The following is a 20,942-nucleotide window of genomic DNA, read 5'->3' as shown; positions in this document are numbered from 1 at the left end:
GCAATATCCTACTCTCAAATAATGGATGGGGGAAAGAGAGAGACAGCCTTTCTGCATGGTGATAATTTGATGCTTACACAGCCCATTTCACTCTTTGCTTTCTCCCAGGAGTGATGATACTGAGTTCCTTGGGGTCAGTGATTCAAAGTGGAGGCCCATCATGTTACAGAGTTTTGCTTAATTGATAAAAAAACAGAGGAGAGAAAAGGGAGAGAGGGAGGGAGAGAGGGAGGGAGAGACTCTGTGTGTGTGTGTGTGTGTGTGTGCGCGCGCGCGTGCAAAAACCATCAACCAAACCAAACTTCTGAACCAAGGTTACCTGTTATCTCTTTGGCCTGGTCCTGGATCCGACGGTTCAGCTCATCCTTTTCTGTTTTAAGCAGTGTGTTTTGCTCTTTTAATTCCAGTACCAACTAAAAAAAGAAAAAAATAGTATTGGGAAAGGCTCACAGCTGAAACAGAAAAAAATCCATCTTAACAAGTACCCTGTTTGAGTAACAAACAAATTTTCCCGGGCAATTCTAGACAAAGCTAATCAGTCAATCTGCATGGATGATACATCTACTGCTATCACAGCCTTGTCTATATACAGCATTTTCATCAAATCTGATTGGAAATCATGCTCTACATAACATAAAACAGTGTTGGCTGTGCCCATTGGAACTGATGGGGTGGAAGGCTGAGAGGCCAAACATAGGTGGAACCTGAGCCAAACACAGGCAAAATCAAATAATTCCAAGTTTTGTTCCTATCCTCACCTCTACAAAGGCAACACTGAGACTAAGGAGGAAGCTGATAAGCAGTGGATTGGGAGTAAATCAGAAGGCTGGCAGGTGGGGCCTGACTGAAGGCAGACTGAAGTTGGTGGAGCAGGGTGCCAGTCGCCCTAATCAACCAACCTCCACTCCCGAGAAAATTCAATAACCATGCAAAACTTAACTGAGCATATTATCTCTCTGCTTCCCTTCTCTTCCTAAGTATAGGCTGAAATGCTTTTTCAGACTGGACCTCTCTTCATGTGCTCTGTGAAGGAGCATTTACACTGAAAGGATAAATTAATATCTTATTTATAAGTGGGGGAAATGCTAGCCAGCTTTTTTATGCCTCCATGTCAATCGAGGAGGCTTAAGTCAATTAAAATTACAATCTCACAATAAAGTTACAGCATCAGTTAAATTACAGCAGGGTCAGGCGTAATACATTTATCCATGCGACGGTCATCTCCAGGCTTGACTACTGTAATTCACTCTATGCGGGGCTGCCCTTGAAGCTGTCCCAGAAACTCCAGCGGGTACAGAATGCTGCAGCGAGGCTCCTCACGGGGTCTCTGCCATGGGAGCATATTCACCCAGTGCTTTTCAAGCTGCACTGGCTCCCAGTGGAGTACAGGGTCAGATTTAAGGTGCTGCTTTTGACCTTTAAAGCCCTTCACGCCCTAGGACCCTCGTACCTACGGGACCGTCTCTCCTGGTATGCCCCGCAGAGAGCCTCAAGGTCCATAAATAGCAACACCCTAGTGGTCCCAGGCCCTAAGGAAGTTAGATTGGCTTCAACCAGAGCCAGGGCCTTTTCAACTCTGGCTCCGGCCTGGTGGAACGCTCTGCCTCATGAGACCAGGGCCCTGCAGGATCTGATTTCTTTCCGCAGGGCCTGTAAGACAGAGTTGTTCCGCCTGGCCTTTGGCTTGGAGCCAATTCGATTCCCTCCCTCTCTTTTTTTTCCTTTCTTTTCCTTCTCCTCCTGCGATGAGGCTACATTTTAATATTTTAATGTTCCATTATTTTAATGTTGTATTTTATTTTTGTTTTTAAGTTGTAATCATTCATCTTGTTTTTATTATTGCTTGTAAGCTGCTCTGAGCCCGGCCTTGGCTGGGGAGGGCGGGGTATAAATAAAAAATTATTATTAATAATAATAATTATTATTATTATTATCATCATCATCTAGCTGGCAAGGGAAATGGAAAGGTCTAGCTGGTAGAAAACAGCCAAAGAGGAGACTACCTGAATCTTGGAAGGGGGGGGGAGGGGAAATCCACAACCAGGGCCCCACCACAGAGAAGGCCCTCTCACTAGCCTCTGCCAACCATGCTTCCAGCTGAAGTGAGACAGAAAAGGGCCTCTCCATCAGATCTTAGGCAGGAGGGAGGCAGGCCGGTATAAGAGGTGTCTGTCCTTTAGGTATGCTGGACCTAAGCCATTCAGGTAATCACCAACCATTTGAATTGTGTCCAGAAACAAACTGACAACCAGCACAGGCAATGCAGAACATGTGCAAAACAGTCCCATGTCAAGGGCCCATTAACATTCCATGCCAACTGAAGGTTCCACAGACGCTTCCTCTGTATTCCCAGTTACAGCATATTGCAATAATCCAATCTAGGTGCAACTAAGGTGATCTCCTCGGTAAAGGGCACATCTGGCCCACACAACACACATTTCTTACCTTTTCTAAGAGGGTGTCTATCGCCAATGATTTCTATAAGATGAATCTTAAACATAACGGGCAGTTATCTAAGCACTCAAAGCCCCCCTGCTTCTCTTGAAGCATAGAGATGGAGTTTGGTTCCATTTTGCTCTTTTTTCCAGAAACAAAAAGCCCAGCTCATCACCACAGATTAAGAGTTCTGTTTCTCTTCTGCTTTCTCTTTTGGGTTTTAGGCTGCGTTTTCCCTCACCTTCTCCAATGCAATAGGGCCACCCAGTCTCCAGCTTACATTGCAGCAGCTTTCTGAGACGTCTCTGGCTCTCCACCATGATGAAGGAGACTTCTCAGATCGTGCCTTCAGCTCCCATCCTGGGCTTTCATCTGATTCTGGCTCTGACTCTCCCTTCACTTCTGCTCTATGTCTGAGTCTGGTCCTGCCCTCTCTGTCCCTGACTTCCGTGTCCTCTGCACCTCCTCTCTCTCTCTCTCTCTCTGGTTGCTCCTGAACCTTACGAGGCAATGAGGAGGACATGGGGACACTAGGCATCTAGCCACTTCCAGCCTGGCTCCATTTACATCTCAGGGAGTCCAAGTCCAACTTATCATGCAACATCAATAAAGGATGCAGCCCTAGGTATCTCACATATGTTTGGGCTTATGATTATGCACAAATGCGCCTTCAGGTTGTTCCTAAAGCTCTGTGCTGCAAAGCAAGACGTACTCACCTGGTCTGTTTCTTGTTTGTATATTTCTGCTTGTTCCTCAATCGTCTTCTTCTCAGTCTGTGTTTGGTGCAGTTCCTTTCTGAGCTTGCTAATCTCCTCTTGAAGGCTAAGGACACGGTTGGTGGCATTCTTGGCCTCTTCTTCGCTCATTTTAAGTCGTTCTACATCATTCTTTAGCTTCTCTGTCTCAGACGTGTATGCTGCTTCAAGAGTGCTTAGTTTCTCAATTAGGGATTTGGAGTCTTTGGACTGCGTAAAGCAAAAAATGATAGAGATCAACGTTTGCAATGCATTTCAGTTTAACATTAAGCTTTCAGGCTAGGAAGAGATGTGTTATTTATCATCATTTCTCAGCTATCCACAGAATGTGCACAACTTCACACAATGAAAATGTCTGTTGTAAGTAGGGACGGACAAATCAGTTATTGTCTGTTTCCCTCAGTTTTTCATTTTTCAATCTTAAAATTCTCATATTCACATCAGTTTACAAATTCTTTTCTTTTCTTTTTTCAAAAGCCCTTGTGCAATTTCATCAGCATTTTACGAAAAGGTTCAAATTATTATATGCAATTGTGCCAGATATATTCATTTTTGCAAGCAATTTCCCCTAATGTAATGCAATTTTGTGCAAACTTTTCCTAGAATATGTTTTTTTCTACATATTAACTGGTTGGAGAACTGCATTGCAAAATAATGTGAATTTTGAAGGATGACCACATTTCAATCTGCATGATGTTTCAGGTAGTGCAAATTTTATAGTGGGTATGTTTTTGCACCTTACATGTTGTTTTTATGGCGCAAGCTAGTTAGATATCACTTGCGAAATCTGCATCTGATTGCACTCTTACTTGCTAAAGCTGGGATGGACAACCTGTGGCCCTTCAGGTGATGTTGGACTACAACTCCCATCAGCCCCAGTCAGCATGGCCAATGGCCAATAATGATGGGAGGTGGAGTCCAACGACATCTGGAGGGCTCCAAGTTCTCCATTCTTCTGCTAGAATGAAGGAGTTCAACTCAGTTGTCAGTTTATGGGGATACTCTGCCTTTCTACAAGAGTATCCAAAGCAGCTTATAAAAGGTAACGGTAAAGGGACCCCTGACCATTAGGTCCAGTCGTGGCCGACTCTGGGGTTGCGGCGCTCATCTCACTTTATTGGCCGAGGGAGCCGGCGTACAGCTTCCGGGTCATGTGGCCAGCATGACTAAGCCGCTTCTGGCAAACCAGAGCAGTGCACGGAAACACCGTTTACCTTCCCGCCGGAGCGGTACCTATTTATCTACTTGCACTTTGACGTGCTTTCAAACTGCTAGGTTGGCAGGAGCAGGAACCGAGCAATGGGAGCTCACCCCGTCACGGGGATTCAAACCACCAACCTTCTGATCAGCAAGCCCTAGGTTCTGTGGTTTAACCCACAGCACCACCCGCGTCCCTAAAGCAGCTTATATAGTGCTCCAAATAGCCCTTATTTCAAAATGCAGATGACGTAAGCTTCTAGCCATCCAACCCACAGACATGTCACTTTACCTGCTCATCAATTCTACGTTGCAGCTGCATGATCTTGTTCTCCATGCCAACGTTGAGTTTCTTGTAGTGTTCCACAGAGCGTGCCTCTATCTTCAGCTTCTTCAGCTCTCTCTTAGCCATCATGCGCCGGAAGCAGCACTGGAGATAGACAATTGCCTCCAAAGATCTGTGGTACCGCACGCGAGCCAGCCAACCACGCACATGTTTCTGTATAATGGTGGCCTTGTGCCCACGAAGCATCTGCATATTAAAAACACACACACAATGAGGGGCCTTGTACTGTCATCAGGGACAATTAACTGATACCATGAACTGTGGCTAGTAAACTTAAACTTAAAAACAAAGATAATTAAAGATAATTAAAGCCAAGAAATAAAATAAGTAATATACTACTGCTTGTTTGGTACATGGAAAGCTGACTATGTTCCAGCAGTCTACAGTGCAGATTCCTTATGCGATGTTACAAATATGTGCCTATATATATCTCTACACACACACACACACACACACACACACACACACACACAACTGTATGCCACACTATGGGTCATCAAAAGGACCTGGATTTTTCAAACTCTGGATAATATTAACTGCTCCATAGATTAGGGTTAAGTAAATCATGTGAAACTGTTCCACAATATTCCCTTCTCCCAGTGCACTCTCACACAAATTTCATTTGGAGGTGGAGCATTTCAATACTCTTCCTTTAGGCAATGCCAGGCACTTCCCACAGCAGAGCCCCAAGGCTTATAACCATCATAATACATTAATCGCTTTTGGCGATTATTTCAGTTTAAGAGTTCTTGAACCACAATCTAATGTTCTTTTGTTGATGCATAATGAACAGTTTGCAAATTCTTGATTAACTCCTTACGTTGTTTCTAACCACACTAGTAAATTACATCATGTGTCATAGAGGGGGAAACCTATACATGTCATAAAGAACTCAGACTAAACTGGTTTATACCAAAACATTGATAGGTTCAACTGGCGAATTTGTCAATTTGGATTTCTGTATTTCTTCCATAAAACAGTCTTCCCCAACTTGGAGCTCTCCAGATGTTTTGGACTACAATTCAAACAACAGAAGTTGTAATCCAAAACATCTGGAGGGTATCAAGTAGAGGAAGGATGCCAAAAAACAGTGAAATAATTATCCATAATGATATGAAACTTCCAAAGATGTAGAAAGACAGATGCTCTTAAAAACAGTATATTGATTAAAAATACAGAAAATGGTTAAAGTCTCAAGTCATTTTAATATCATTTCATGTAACTAACCAATACTATGACACATGACACACTATCAGTGACATTTCAACTACATCCACTGCTTTTAAATTGTCCTAGAAATACCTTGATTCAGGAGATATAGCAGATCCACATCTGGTAGTACAAGTGAACCAAGTACATCCAAAGATGGTCAAAATATTATAAATTTTACTAAGGACAACAGGTGGTTTACAATATAGTACATGTAAACCTGGAGCCAATGGAGCTTCCTGTGAAACATCACAACAGCATCACTTCCAGGAACCTCCCAAAAATATGTGAAGCAGATGATTCAACTCCTTCAGACATCTTATTAGAGTCATGTGACCACTCAACATACCAGTTTTATAATGGCTACTGACACCTGTTGCAATTGCTTCCCCAGACAAAGTAGTTTTGTTAATGGAACTATCTTTAACTACAGGAACACAACTGGCATGTCACAGGACACCATGTGCCAACACATCTGGATCAGGTCTGATATATTAACAGAACCACATATACAGAGTTACAGTTGCAGAGGACACTGTTCCAGAAGGCTGCAGCCATTTGAAGCACAGAAAACAACTGAAATTGCTTCTCCATAACAATTCTCATACTAGGGGTGTCCTTCTAATCCTTAGGTGGTGTCCATTGCAAAAGATTAAGAAAAAAGTGGAAGGATTTGGCTCAGAAATCAATCAATCAATCAATCAATCAATCAATCAGGGTGTAACAGATTTTTTAATAATATGAATGAAGTGAAAATTAAACGTAAATGAGGCATAGTAAAGGTAAAGGGACCCCTGACCATTAGGTCCAGTCGTGGCCGACTCTGGGGTTGTGGTGCTCATCTCGCTTTATTGGCCGAGGGAGCTGGCATACAGCTTCCGGGCCATGTGGCCAGCATGATTAAGCCACTTCTGGCGAACCAGAGCAGCGCACGGAAACGTCGTTTACCTTCCCGCCGGAGCGGTACCTATTTATCTACTTGCACTTTGACGTGCCTTCGAACTGCTAGGTTGGCAGGAGCAGGGACCGAGCAACGGGAGCTCACCCCATCACGGGGATTCGAACTGCCGACCTTCTGATCAGCAAGTCCTAGGCTCTGTGGTTTAACCCACAGCACCACCCGCGTTCCCAAAATGAGGCATAGAGAACAGGATATTGGGCTCTGATTAGAGCAGGGGTGGGAAACCTATGGCCTATGTGCCAAATCTGGCCTGCCTGGTCTCCCATTGGCTCGCAATACTGCATTCATGAAACCACACCCACCTGCCCCAAATGCAACATCACATGTGGGATTAGGTGTGGGGCACGTAGAGATGCAGCGAAAGCAGGAAGAGTTCAACCCTGCTTTGTGCAGTATCCCCACCCCTGCCGGCCAAGGGCTCCTGCAATTCAACAGGATTTTCTCCCCTCTCCTCCCCCAGAAAGACCTGAATTCAAAGACCTGCTCAGCCTAAAAGCTCACCAAATGCCCTTGGCCCAGACCTGTCAATGGATTATGAAAAAACCCCAACGGACCTTGCCTTGAATTCCTTAAAGGAAGAGGCAGATATAAACAATAAAACAAGGGAATCCCACCACAACCATCAAGTTAGGACACCAAACACTCATTGCCTGTTTGGCTAGTATTTCTCAAAGGATGTTTTAAAGTATCATTTAGGATAATTAGGAATGTAATAGATTCTTCAGAGGATGAAGAAACTATAATTGCTACAAGGCTCATTCCAATTACAACACTCACCTCCTAACTGAAAATATTCTTTTAGTCACACAGCAGAATCAGGCCCTACAAAAGGCACTTCTGCTCATCATCTGAAGACTGCCTGCCTGCCAGTCTTCTGCCACATTCTTAGAAATTCTGCACTATTTTGCCCCCCTAGAAAATATCTCAAGTCATCTTTCATCACCTTTAGTGCAGCTGATTAGGGATTCGCTTTATTTAGAACATTTGTACTCCAAAAAGGCTCCCAGAGTGGCTTACATACAACCAATGAAAACAACCTGCCCACAGGTTTACAAAATACACAAATGGAAATGTGGACATGGAGGGAAAAGGAAAAAAGCAACGTCAGGCACCAATTCTTGAAGTTTAAGCAGTAGTTCTTATAATGATCAGATGGAATTCATGTCCCAGTTTTGTTGCTGGAAAGTAACTAGGTAAATACCGTATTTTTTGCTCTATAAGACTCATTTTTTCCCTTCTAAAAAGTAAGGGAAAATGTGTGTGCGTCTTATGGAGCGAATGCAGGCTGCGCAGCTATCCCAGAAGCCAGAACAGCAAGAGGGATTGCTGCGTTCACTACGCAGCAATCCCTTTTGTTGTTCTGGCTTAGAGATTCAGAATATTTTTTTTCTTGTTTTCCTCCTCCAAAAACTAGGTGTGTCTTGTGGTCTGGTGTGTCTTATAGAGCGAAAAATACGGTAGCTACTAAGTACCCTGTAATAGGCATTTACTCACAGTAATTTCTATGCTGCTACTTGTGCATTTAGAGAGTAAATGCAAAAACACCACAGATGAGAAATGTTACAAAGACCTCTGGTACAGGCAGAGCCTAAGACTCATCTCTTCCTTATCACTTTGATGACCCATTTGAGATCTGAACACTACTGATGTCTCTTGGGAATAACTGCAACTTCAAATCCTACCACACTGAACTGTAATAGCTATTGTCATGCACTGATGTTTCTGCTGCAATACAATTACTGTGCAATTTTCATTGATTACCTCCAACAGCTAGTTCTGACTAGCTCTGTGGTAACTACAATAACCACAAAGGAAATGCAACAGCCTAACAAAAACAGATGTTCCAAAACAAGACCAGTAATGAACCACCACATTAAAACTTATAAATGACACATAATGGATGAAGCATCCTTAATTCCATAGCCAGAAAGCAGCTGAGCTGGTGATGTGGTTTAATTTTTGCGCTAGAAGGGATGTATTTTTTAAACTTATTTTATTAAAATACAATGCTTCTCAAAATAATTACTACAGTTTTGAAAAGTAGCATAAGATCCCTTTAGTGCTTTATTAGCTGTGTTTTTAATTTTCTTGTGTAATTTTTCCCATATGAATTGCAATTCTTTTACTGGAAGTCACCTTGAAACTTCTTTTATATAAAGAAAGCATGTTGAAGGAAGTTTCAAAAAGTGTCCAGTTATTGAAATCAAGATCCCATATTTGTTTAATGATAGCTAAAGTATGAAGAACCGGCATACTAGAAATAAAAACTTTACCTTAAAGCAAATTACTTTACATTTGACAAGTTTAAAGGTATGACTACAGTTACTGGTATATAATATTATTCCTACTTTCAAGTGTCATATGTGAAAGCAGAGCTACAAATGGAATTATTGTATGCTCTGGTTTTTCCACTCATTTCAAGGGTCCAGCTTGTGCACCAAAAATAGGTCTTTCCATGCCAATGAATCAAAGAAGTTCTAGCAGATAAGGGAGCTCCAGCCATTTATCACAACTACCTGTAAGCAATCACACAAGCAGGTATCTTTGCCCCAAACCCTTCCCATAATTTTAACACGTGGATACAGACATACAGGGTTGACATGCAGTCAACAACTGTTTTGTGTGGGGGTTATGTTCCTGACCCCCATGCACGTTAGTGGAACGCACATAAGACCACTCTGCCCCTGCTCCCTTTTCTGGCCACTTCTAGGTTTCAGTGATGCACACACACACACAGTCACACACATATTGAACACATGCAAAACAGTCGTTTTCTGTACAATACCAAAGCCACAGTTTTCCACCTAAGTATTTCACAGTTGAAGCACATTATCAGGACGAGTGGCTTCCTGAATTTTTAGAAATCACACCTTGGCAGTGAAATTGGTGCGTGTCTTGAGAAACAAACCTCTAAAAATAACATTGTGAAATTTCATGTTCTATAGCATCCTAGAAGAAACACAGCCACATACTGTATTCCAGGAAGAAGAAAAAGAAGAAACAGAACCAGGAGTCAAGTAACAGACGCTCTTACCTGATGATACTTTTTCCTAGCAATATAACCTCGCAAATATGACTGGAGAACCATAGTGCCGGCTAGTGTGCGACGGTATCGCTTGCGGACAACATACATGCGCTGGAATTTCTGAATAATGATGGCAGCTTTGGTTCGTCGAAGGAAAGTTGCAAGGCTGACCAAGAAAAAATGAGGGGATAGAAGACAGTATTTACAAACTCCAAAGTAGTCTCTTGGCATTAACACTTTATTACAAAGGTCCCAATGATGGCAAAATTTTGGATAACCCAATAGCATCAGATACTTCTCCCCAGGCTTACATTACAGTGCTAAACCACCAAGTGAACCTTATTCACTAATTACTGAGTTTAGGACTGCAGCCAATGCACCATATTATTGTCATTGGCACATCTAACTTGTAAAAGCAAGGCTCAGAGAGCACCAGTCACATATTAACTGCTGGCCTATCTCCTTTTTGAAAATTTGCAGTGATATGCATTTCCCATACACTCGTATGCCCAAACTTGCAAAAACAATGGTGCATTTAAAAGATTTAAGATGAGCATACATGTTCCTTAGCAAAAGGTTTAAATATTTTTTCTTTAAATAACTGGATTGTTCGCATCGTATTCACATCAGACATCCAGTCAGTCTGAATTACTGGGAATAATTTTGCAGGGAAAAGCCAACATTGGCATAATTTTACATATTTGTAACCTGCCTTCAGTTCAACAAAGGCAGATGCTGTTGACCAACAAAAGCAGTTGTGGAATCAGCACCAACATTTACTAAAACAACAGCAGGAGCTATGTTCCAATAACAGGATCCTTGCTGGATCAGACCAATAGTCTAGCCAACCAAATGCCTTTGGAAAACCCAAAAGCAGAGCTTCAAGGCAGCAGCCCCTCCCTTGATGCTCCCCAGCAACTGGTATTCATAGAATCATAGAATCATAGAGTTGGAAGAGACAACAAGGGCCATCGAGTCCAACCCCCTGCCAAGCAGGAAACACCATCAGAGCACTCCTGACATGGTTGTCAAGCCTCTGCTTAAAGACTTCCAAAGAAGGAGACTGCACCACACTCCTTGGCAGCAAATTCCACTGTCGAACAGCTCTCACTGTCAGGAAGTTCTTCCTAATGTTTAGGTGGAATCTTTTTTCTTGTAGTTTGGATCCATTGCTCCGTGTCCGCTTCTCTGGAGCAGCAGAAAACAACCTTTCTCCCTCCTCTATGTGACATCCTTTTATATATTTGAACATGGCTATCATATCACCCCTTAACCTCCTCTTCTCCAGGCTAAACATGCCCAGCTCCCTTAGCCGTTCTTCATAAGGCATCGTTTCCAGGCCTTTGACCATTTTGGTTGCCCTCCTCTGGACACATTCCAGTTTGTCAGTGTCCTTCTTGAACTGTGGTGCCCAGAACTGGACACAGTACTCCTGCCTCTATACTGGAGGCTGCACATAGGCAAGTGAGACCTGCATATAGCTATCATCATACACGAGCTTGATTTTCAAGGGTAGATTGTCCTTAGCCAAAACAGCACCATCAGAAGGCCTGAGGGAACCCCAAGGCTTGTAATCTGTTGGGGGCAGGAGCTGGAGCAAGCCCAATAAAGACTGAGCATACTCAGGGAGCGTGAAATGTTGACTGACAAAGGAGGGAAATGGAATAACTGGAATCCTCAACAGTAGCACTTTTCTTGCAAGCCCCACTTGACATGCTGGTCGTCATGGATACGCATCCTCCATGATCTGTTCTTTACAATCTACATCATCATGCTCAGTTAACCTTTAACCCACCAAGCCAAATGTAGCTCACTAGACACTATTATAGTACAGTTGATACATGATATACACCCTTTGCAATCACAGGCAGAAAGCAAAACAAGAAGTTTATCAAGTTGGGTCTTATAACATAATGATCAGTACAGTGGTACATTGGTTCTCAATGCCTTCGTACTCAAACAACTTGGAACGCAAACACTGCAAACCCAGAAGTGTTCCGGTTTGCAAACTTTTTTTGGAAGCTGAACGTGCTCTGTTTTGAGTGCCATGCTTCCATTTTGAGTGTTTGCTGAGGTCTGTTTTTTCTATTTATTTTGGGTTTTTGTTTTTGCAGCTTTTTTGTTTTGTTTTTGGGACTGTTTGGAACCCAGTTCAGCTGCTGGTTGATTGATTGTGTGACTGCAGTACATTGTTTATTGCTTTCATTTTATGGATCAATGGTCTCGTTAGATAGTAAAATTCATGTTAAATCGCTGTTTTAGGGGTTGTTTTTAGAAGTGTGGAATGGATCAATCCATTTTGCATTACTTTCTACGGAAAAGCACACCTTAGTTTTGGAACGCTTTAGTTTTGGAACGGACTTCTGGAACAGATTAAGTTTGAGAACCAAGGTACCACTGTACAGGAAAAACAGAAGGTTCAGTTGAGTTTTATGTTTAAAGCAACCCAGGCTTTTCTCAGGGGTCAGCTTACCATCTTGCCTGGTACCCTCGGACATATCTCTGAATGGTGATGGCTGCCTTCCTCATGCGCAGGTACTTCTTTCGCAACAACCATCCTCTGATGGTCTTTTGAATGCGGATGCATGCAGCTCTCAGTTTATCAGCCCTTATTTTTTCCAAGTAAGCTACCTGACCAGCCCGGAAAAATATTTTTGTCTTCCCAAACTGGTACTTATCCTTATCCTGTTTTCAGAAGAAATGTACAATCAGTGCCAGACCGAAATCACAAAGGATTAATAATAAGAACAAGACTCAATGACAGCAGAATTGGTAAAGAGGCAACAGGCATCCTCTAAATCAGGGGTGGCTAATCTTTTGAGACAAAGGGACACGTTGACCCCTGGGAGTCACGGGAGTAGGTAGCGCTGGGGTCTAAACCACTGAGCCTATTGGGCTTGCCAATCAGGTCAGTGGTTCAAATCCACACTATGGGGTGAGCTCCTGCTGCTCTGTCCCAGCTCCTGCCAACCTAGCAGATCAAATGCACACCAATGCAAATAGATAAATAGGTATCGCTGCGGCAGGAAGGTAAATGGTGTTTCCCTGCGCTCTGGTTTCCGTCACAGTGTCCCGTTGTGCCAGAAGCAGTTTAGTCCTGCTGGCCAGATGACCTGGAAAGTTGTCTGTGTACTAACACCAGCTCCCTTGGCCTGAAAGCAAGATGAGCGCCACAACCCCATAGCCGCCTTTGACTGGAATTAACCGTCCATGGGTCCTTTACCTTTTTACCTTACATATCAAAGTGGGAGCAGCTAAAGTTTAAAGTGGGTGTGGCAAGAACCACAATCCTCAAGGTTGCCTCCCAAAAGAATTTCCCACCAGCTAGCCTACACTGATTTACATTGTTTTAATTGTTAATTATGAAATTCAGGAAATTGTTTTCTTTCTTCCTTTTTTTAAAAAAAAGGCAAATAGGAGGGCCGCAAAAACATTTTGGAATCATGAGATCCAGGCAGGAGACCCATGGGAATGCTTAAAAAAACTATCTATTTTATTATTAATTTTTTATTATTATTATTATTATTATTATTATTATTAAAATGACAATGGGGGAGACTTGGGAGTGAGAAAAATCCTTTTTGGGGGGCAGTCTCCCCTGCTATACAACATGAAAGGACATGCTGAAAATCAGGTTAAACGAAAGGAGCAAAATCGTAAAAAAAATTCCTATTTTTAGCTGGTAGCCAGCCACGTAAAAGTAAAGTAATTAAAACATTGTGAGATTTGAAGGGGAAATAATACATGGACTGTGGCTTTATTCTGAGCCACAAAGGTTACTTTAATATGCCAAGAAAATCCTGGACAGTGTTAGTTACAGTGCTTGAAGGTATTCACCAAAAGAACAATGTTCTCAGCTGCCTTCCCAGGACCATCTGACAGCTCCCTTGCCCTATGGGAAGGTGAGAGCAAAGGCAGAAAAGCCAGGAGGGCTGTCCATTATCTCGCTCCTGGTAGCTGCTCCTTCCCTGAACCGCCACCAGAGGGCTACTCAAGAATAATCTCATGTACAAATTGGAGAAGAGGCAAGAAAGAAAATTTCCGAAATAAGAGGTGTACTGGTACCATTAAGCCTGAAAAGTGGACTATAAGAAACTTAAAGAAAGAAAGCTGCCATGAGTGTTGATTTAAATGGAAAACCAATATGGATACTGTGAAGGGGAAAGCTCAAACAAGGAATGGAAGCCATATTTGCTCAACCAACGGGAAGAAGTCATCTTTGCAAATCAATATGGGGCTTATTTTGTTGCCCTATGACACTCAGCCACTAGCATGTTTATTCTATTAAATAAAACAAATCCAACCAACACCCTAATAATTTTGCGAGCTCAGCAAGCTTTACAGACAATAAGCACCATAAAGTCTACTACCAGAATAAGTTTCTCCAGGACATTTTTACATGTCTGCTTCCTGTCACTGAGGACATCTTTCTGCTTCATCAGCACACGATAGCGACTGAAAAATTCTTGATAGGTCCACCTGGTTTCAAGAAGCAGCAGAGTTAGGCAAACAAAAAGTTATCTGTGTATATATTGTATTCAAGCAAAACATCACAACACCAGCAGCCTCACCTGGAAGGAAAGCCAGCTGCACTGATTCGAATTGTTTCCAGCACACCACAAGCTCTGAGCTGCTGCACGGTCCGCTTTTCATCAAACCTAGAGATGAAAACATTGCTAATTTGAGGCAGAAACTTCGGTAAGATTCTACAGGTGTTTCCTACAACTGTACGGTTGCCTTAATGCTTGTGTGTTCTCTTTAATGTGTTGTAACGTTTACTTGCCAAAAAGTACTCCCACAAGTCACATGATATGAAAAATCAAAATAGGAAAGAGGATTCCTAGTTATATCTTGGCCAATCTGCAAGTAGCTTCCAGATTTTCTTCTTCAATGTGTCCGAAAAGTACTCATGGAATATATACCCTTCCCATGTTTCATCATAACATGGGAAACAGCTTTAATGTTTAAGAAGATAACATTTAGCTGAATCTAATGAAATGAGCAAGCACATGAAGGCTTCCTATTTCATCCAAAACAAGTAGCAGAGAAAATATATAGGTTTTCTCTCTGTAATTTTGAGCAGCAAGTACTGCATTTTAGATGCTATGCGCAAAACAACTTACATAAATGGGAACTTGAAATCATTTGGCTTAATACACCGCACGTAGTGAGGAGTTGTGGCATTAAGGGTCTCCATCAGAAGATGCAGAGAATTTCTGAACTATAGGAAAGAAATGAAAAGGGTGAAATCGAAAAGAAAGAAAAAAGACACAGAATCATTCTGATTTTTCAGCAAATTCTGCAAGTTGAACCTTCTCAGCCCAACAAAGAATATCAGGCAAAGACAAGTCATGGCACTATTTTTTTGGTATTTATTGTTTAAAGAAGTTTATATACTTTACAAGGAATAAGACAATTATTGATACAAACAGAAAAGTAGTAATTAAAAAAAATTAAAATAAGCAGCAAACTAAAACGAGATTTAAAAACATCAATGTTTACTATTTTATTTAACAAGATGCATGAATAATGTAATACTATCCATTCCCCCCCCCCCAAAAAAAGATGATCTGCATCTTTCATATTGATTGCATAGATTTGCTCAGAGTTTACTTCAATAATTCAGGAAGTAATACACCCTGGCTCTTAATGTTTTTGGTTTTTAATAAGAATTTAGTGTGTGCTTGTACTGGCTAATAACCCACAAAGCTCTCTCTTTTATTTTTAGAAGGTCAACAGCATTTCTCCACAAACGCTTACAGGGACTCTTCCCTCTTCCTGCCCTGTTATCAGATGGGGTATCCCTGAATGAATAGCATAGCAACAAAATTCACCCACCTGATGGCCCACTGTTTTCTTATGTTCCTTGCTTGTTTGGACCGTTTTAGACTTTGATGGTTTTACAGCCGCACGAGACAATGGCGTACGGCCAGAAGGTGTTGCTGTTGTGGGGCTGATGGGCTTCTCATCCCGAAAGAGCTCAGGCAGCATCTTAAACTGGTTCAGAAACAGGGGGTAAAAAGCACACCTCTATATTAGAAAGAGAAGGGCTTTCCCAAGGGAAATGCAATAAAAAGGGAGAACCAAAAGCAAATAGGAAGGGGTGGCTTATCATGGCACTTCCGAAGCGTTGCCACTTTCCAGCTGCCAATTTGGAAACTTATGCAAGGAATGAAAAGTTTAAGTAAGCATGCTAACTGAAACAGTTTATTTATTTGATTCCATCTGTTAATTGCTTCCTCTAAAACTTCTCAAATCTCAAAATGATTTATTGATATCCAGTTGCATTTACTTGATTTCAAGTGGCTGGTAATGATGCAACATATCGAACTTCTCAGCTATGATTTAGAGGTCAGGAACATTATGTTTGCACCAGGCTACAGAGTGACTGGGAGGGCATAAAATAGCAAGTGTGGCATCACACAACCCACAAAAAACCAGAGGCATCGCCACTGATGCAATATGCTGAAATCGCTATAGCCAGGAGTGGTGCTACAGTGATGCTTAACCACACAGTCCTAAAGCTGTCAAATTTGATATTCAATTTCCCCCACTTCTGCGCAGTAGGGCATATATCCCTTTCATTGAAGTCTATGGGAAATAATGGAGCCATCACTGTAGCATGGGATAGCGTTCTATAACTGAAGGGGATTGAGGAGGAACCGAATAGCAAAAGACTGCAGAACAGGCCAACAAAAACATGTCAGTTTAGAGGAAACAAACCAATGCTCACACCCCAGGTCAAGCAATATTGCAGCCGAGTTGCTAGCAGTCAAAATATTAGAACATATTGTTCCATTTAAAGCCAGATGACAATAAGAAAGGAAAGCAAGCAAGCAGGGGTTGGAGCTCAGTTTTCTTTAAAACAAACAAACAAACAAACAAACAAACCACCTACTATTAGTTAATATAACTGCATTCAGGGAAGCTTTTTTGCCCTGTGCTTGCCAATAGGACCATTTTCACTTGCACAACTGTCAGTTTCACATTGCTATAGTGCAGGTGTAGGCAAAGGTGCAGCTAGATGCTCTGGCACCCAGAACGGCGCACAAGCTGAGCACCCGGGGGCGGGGCCATGGGGCGGGGCAAGCTTCCCGGGGGTGAGATGCCCATGGAGGCAGAGCGAGCCATCCATGGGGGGTGGAGCGAGCCGTCCATGGCAGGCTGCTTCCTGGGTGGGGTGGGGGTTGGGGGGACACACACCACTTTGCCAGCAGCCTTCCTCCCTTCCCTCTTCCTTTTGACAGCTTGGGGGAGGCTCCCCACCCCAGGACGCAGCCCAGGAGTGAGGGGCAATGGCGCACTGCACGCCCATGACTCCCAAGCCTCCCCTAAGCTGTCAAAACGAAGGGAAAAGGGGGGAAGGCAGATGTGCTGGTCCCGTGGACTAACTGAGAGGCAAGGTCCAAGTCCAGTCCAAGGTCAAAGGTGCAATAGGGAGGCAGTCCGTCAAAGCTGAAGCTGGGTGCAGGGTAGGGAGTCGGGTGAGGTCAGGAGCTCCGGCAGGAAAGCAGGACAGGGTTCAGGCAGGAACTGTCAACCAACAATGTTGCTCCCGCAACTTGGGACTGGGGCTGGCTGGCTTTTACCTGCCCCGAGGCATAGGGCGGCCCCGATCCTCAAGTGACTTGCCTCTCCTGGCCTGTAGGCGAGCACTCCTCCTGCGGGAACTTAGTTCCCTCCGCCTCTCTGCCCTGAGCCTCTGCAGCTCAGGAGAGGCTGGAGGGTTACCGGACCCAGAGGCAACCTCAGCTTCCTCTGGCGGGGCTGAGAGTGGAGCACCTGCAGGCAATGGGTCCTGCACCTCAGAGCGGACTCCTGCAGGCAATGGGTCCCGCACCTCAGAGCGGACTCAGCTGATGCCTGCACCTGAGCATCCAGCACAGGTGAGGACCCTTCAGGCTCAAGCCCCAGCCCCGGCTCAGCTGGTTCTGGAGGTAGGGAATCCTGTGCAGGCTGAGATTCCTCAGGTTCAGCATCAGAGTCTGAATCCCAGGCCATCACAGCCGCCAGCAAGGCAGCACAGCTCTACCCCTTCCCCCAACGGCTCAGTGTAGTCTTGGGAGTCGTGGGCGGGCGGCGCGCTGAATGTCACCCCCCTAAGTGATGACACCCGGGGCGAGCCACCCCCACCGCCCCTCTTCCTCCGCCCCTGGCTGTAGAAAATCTTTGGCCCTCCAGACATGGTTGAACTGCTGTTCCCATCAATACCAGAAAGTAAAGCGAACAACCGGAGTTGATGAGAGATGTGGCTCAGCAACCTCTGGAGGGCCAAAATTTCCCCACACCTGCTGTTGTGCTTGTGGAAACCAAGGCAGCAAAAGTGTTGACAGTTCAAGTGCAGCCCAAGTGAAGTCAAAGGGCCCTGCACACACTTAACATGCAGGATGGCAGCCCAAGTCTGCATCCAGACTAGCACTTTTGTAGCATTTAATTGCATTTCCTTTAATCTCTTGCTCTCTGGTGGAGATGCATTTGGCTTCTGATATAAGAAATAAGCAGTTCTAGGTGAATGGGTGCAAGTTCACCAGAACTTCTGCTTAAAGAAAAATATTCTGATAATGACAGATGGAGCAGGACAATGGCAAAGAAGGAGGCAGAATGTTTTGATTGTCCAGACCCGTCCAAGGAAAGGTAAATATTTTCATATGGGGGAAATCCAGAAATGCAGTACTAAATAGGAATAAAGAGGGTGGCACCCAGCCTGTATCACCTTGCTTAAAATAAATAAATGCAGAACTACATATATACTGCTAGTCTAGACACACCTTAGGTGTTCAAATTTTTTAGCAATGCGTTAGGTTTTAGGATTACCTTCTGGGGAAGATGTATGGTGAAAAACAAGCAGAGAGATTATAAATAAAAAACGAATACATACAGCCAAACATGAATAATCGCCTACTCATTGTGACATTTCTGTAAACACAATCCTAAAAAAAGGTTTAAATATTAGGGAGCAGCTTAAATGGTTGCTCCCTAATATGTGTGGATAGGATTACAGCCTGCATTACCAAAGTCAAATTGCTTTTGTACACATATTTTAAAATGCAAATGTTAAACATACTTGATACAACTAACTTTAGAAACAGCATACCTTCGTCAATTATCACCATCATCAATCATCTATGAAGTGCCTAACATTTTCTAAGTGTCGTACACAGATTGAAAAATAAGACAGTCCCTGCCCACATGCTTACGAGTTAAAAGCACAATGGAAAAAGGGAAGGGAGACAAATGGAAAAAGGAAAGGGAAGAGAAGAGAAAACAAGCAAATGCAGCAGTTCTTAAAGTTACATTGTTTTAACAACTAGAAAATATGTTGTTCAATCCGGAGGGCAATTAGACTTGATTACACAAAGTACATGTAATAAATTTAAAAACAGGCTTTTGGGTTGAGGATATAAAGTCACGAGGCACAAATCAGCAGACAAACTCTAGTTTTGGGGAAGAGGGGATTCAAAGTTACTCCGAGTCAAATCAATGGATAAAATTAGTATCTAATTTAAGTGGTCTAAAATCATCTTTAGTACTGGGGAGGGGGGAATCTCAATACTAACCTTACTTGATTTTAGAACTTTGATCTGCTCTTCATAGACAGTATCTTTGTTTTTTTCCAAAAACCCTTCACACTGGTACTCCACCTGGAAGTACAAAAATCTCATTTTACAAGACAAAAAAAAAAAATGAAAATTCAGAAGGATTAATATATCTAAGCAAAAATACATCCTGCAACCTCAAAATCTAGAAAAAATACGTATTAAAAATCACTGTTCTTGCTACTGTGGTATTTTACACCTTTAATGAACTAAAGGCACAGAATGGTGATTCTGAGACTTGACTATATCACTTTCCTATGTCTTAACATACGCAAAGGCAAACCTCGCCAATATATTTCCAACGCACTTTGTGAACAGACCATGCTATGTGAAAACAGGCTACAGCTGAATACATCTATCCAGAAACAATTTTGCATGTAATTAACCTGGCAGCCACACTGTGAACAAATTAAAGATCACCATCTGAAGTGTCTTAATTTGTTACTCAGTCACTAAAAGATTGGCTGGCTCAATCTCAAATTTAAAATCCTTCAATGAACTGCTACTAAAAAAAGCCCACAGGACATTTTTAAATACAGCTAGAAATAGTTCACAGGCAGCATCCTGTTAAGCCCATGTAAGAACCACCGGTTTTTTAGTTATCTCAGTGTCTGGGGCTGTGGATCATACGGAATTTTTTCCACTGATTACTAAAGAATGGATAAGTGCAAGAACATCACAAGCAAATAGGTTTACCAAATCAGGCAGAACACAGAAACCCTTACCTTATCTGCAAAGTGTTGGATGATAAATGCTTTGTTTGACATACGGGGTTTTTCAAAGAGAACAGACTTGTTCAAGTGAGTATTGTATAATTTCTGGGCCCAACTATTATCTGAACCTTTAGGCATCTAGCAAACGGAGAGATAAAACGAACGGATTTATTATGAAAAAGTGAAACAAAGAAAGCTAGTCTACAACTGAAATGGAAAATGTTGTTTTGGCATTTAAAATTCACCTGAATTTGAGCCACTCAAAGAAATGGGATGCAGTTAATGGCTCACAATATTGTTGGCCACAAATGTATGGGCCATCAGCTTCTAATAATACCCCTTTAATTACCTCATTTGTATACCACTTTACATATTCATAGGAGTTACCCGCTCCCAGTCTTGTTTTGTGGATAGGCTCCAATAAAAATAACAAAATAGAAAATAATTAAGCCCCTCAAGAAGTGGCTGAGGCTGGACTAATTCACACACTACATTTCTTATCCAAATGAGCAAGGGGACAAAACTAATCAAATTTAGATGCTCAACATGATGTGAAAACTGGACACTGTCCCTGCTCCACAGGGGCTATGCTTATGCGCCTGAAAGAGCTTACACCCAATCTTCAACATTTACTCACAAATAAGCCCCACTGAGCTTCATGGGGCTTCCTCCTAAGAGAGGGCATTTATAGTCTTGTAATCTAA

At 42.7% G+C, this 20,942-nt stretch overlaps 1 protein-coding gene across 5 annotated transcripts in view; it reads right to left on the bottom strand.

The window, feature by feature from the left end:
- The window catches only part of MYO5A (myosin VA), a 117,451-nt gene that overhangs the window by 34,657 nt on the left and 61,852 nt on the right, over positions 1–20,942 (bottom strand). For all 5 annotated transcript variants that reach the window (XM_081838628.1, XM_081838627.1, XM_081838629.1 and 2 more), the window contains exons 13-23: positions 20,251–20,376; positions 19,487–19,570; positions 15,768–15,926; positions 15,053–15,150; positions 14,501–14,587; positions 14,300–14,408; positions 12,403–12,614; positions 9,939–10,095; positions 4,681–4,920; positions 3,153–3,401; positions 320–413 (exon numbers count right to left, since the gene is read on the bottom strand). In XM_081838628.1, the coding sequence (XP_081694754.1) occupies positions 320–413; positions 3,153–3,401; positions 4,681–4,920; positions 9,939–10,095; positions 12,403–12,614; positions 14,300–14,408; positions 14,501–14,587; positions 15,053–15,150; positions 15,768–15,926; positions 19,487–19,570; positions 20,251–20,376 (1,615 nt within the window). The remainder of the gene's footprint in view (positions 1–319; positions 414–3,152; positions 3,402–4,680; positions 4,921–9,938; positions 10,096–12,402; positions 12,615–14,299; positions 14,409–14,500; positions 14,588–15,052; positions 15,151–15,767; positions 15,927–19,486; positions 19,571–20,250; positions 20,377–20,942) is intronic.

This window comes from Podarcis erhardii (assembly GCF_964252035.2).
Source record: "Podarcis erhardii genome assembly, chromosome: 14".
NCBI classification, from domain to species: Eukaryota; Metazoa; Chordata; class Lepidosauria; order Squamata; family Lacertidae; genus Podarcis; species Podarcis erhardii.
This window is presented reverse-complemented; position numbering and strand designations above follow the sequence as displayed.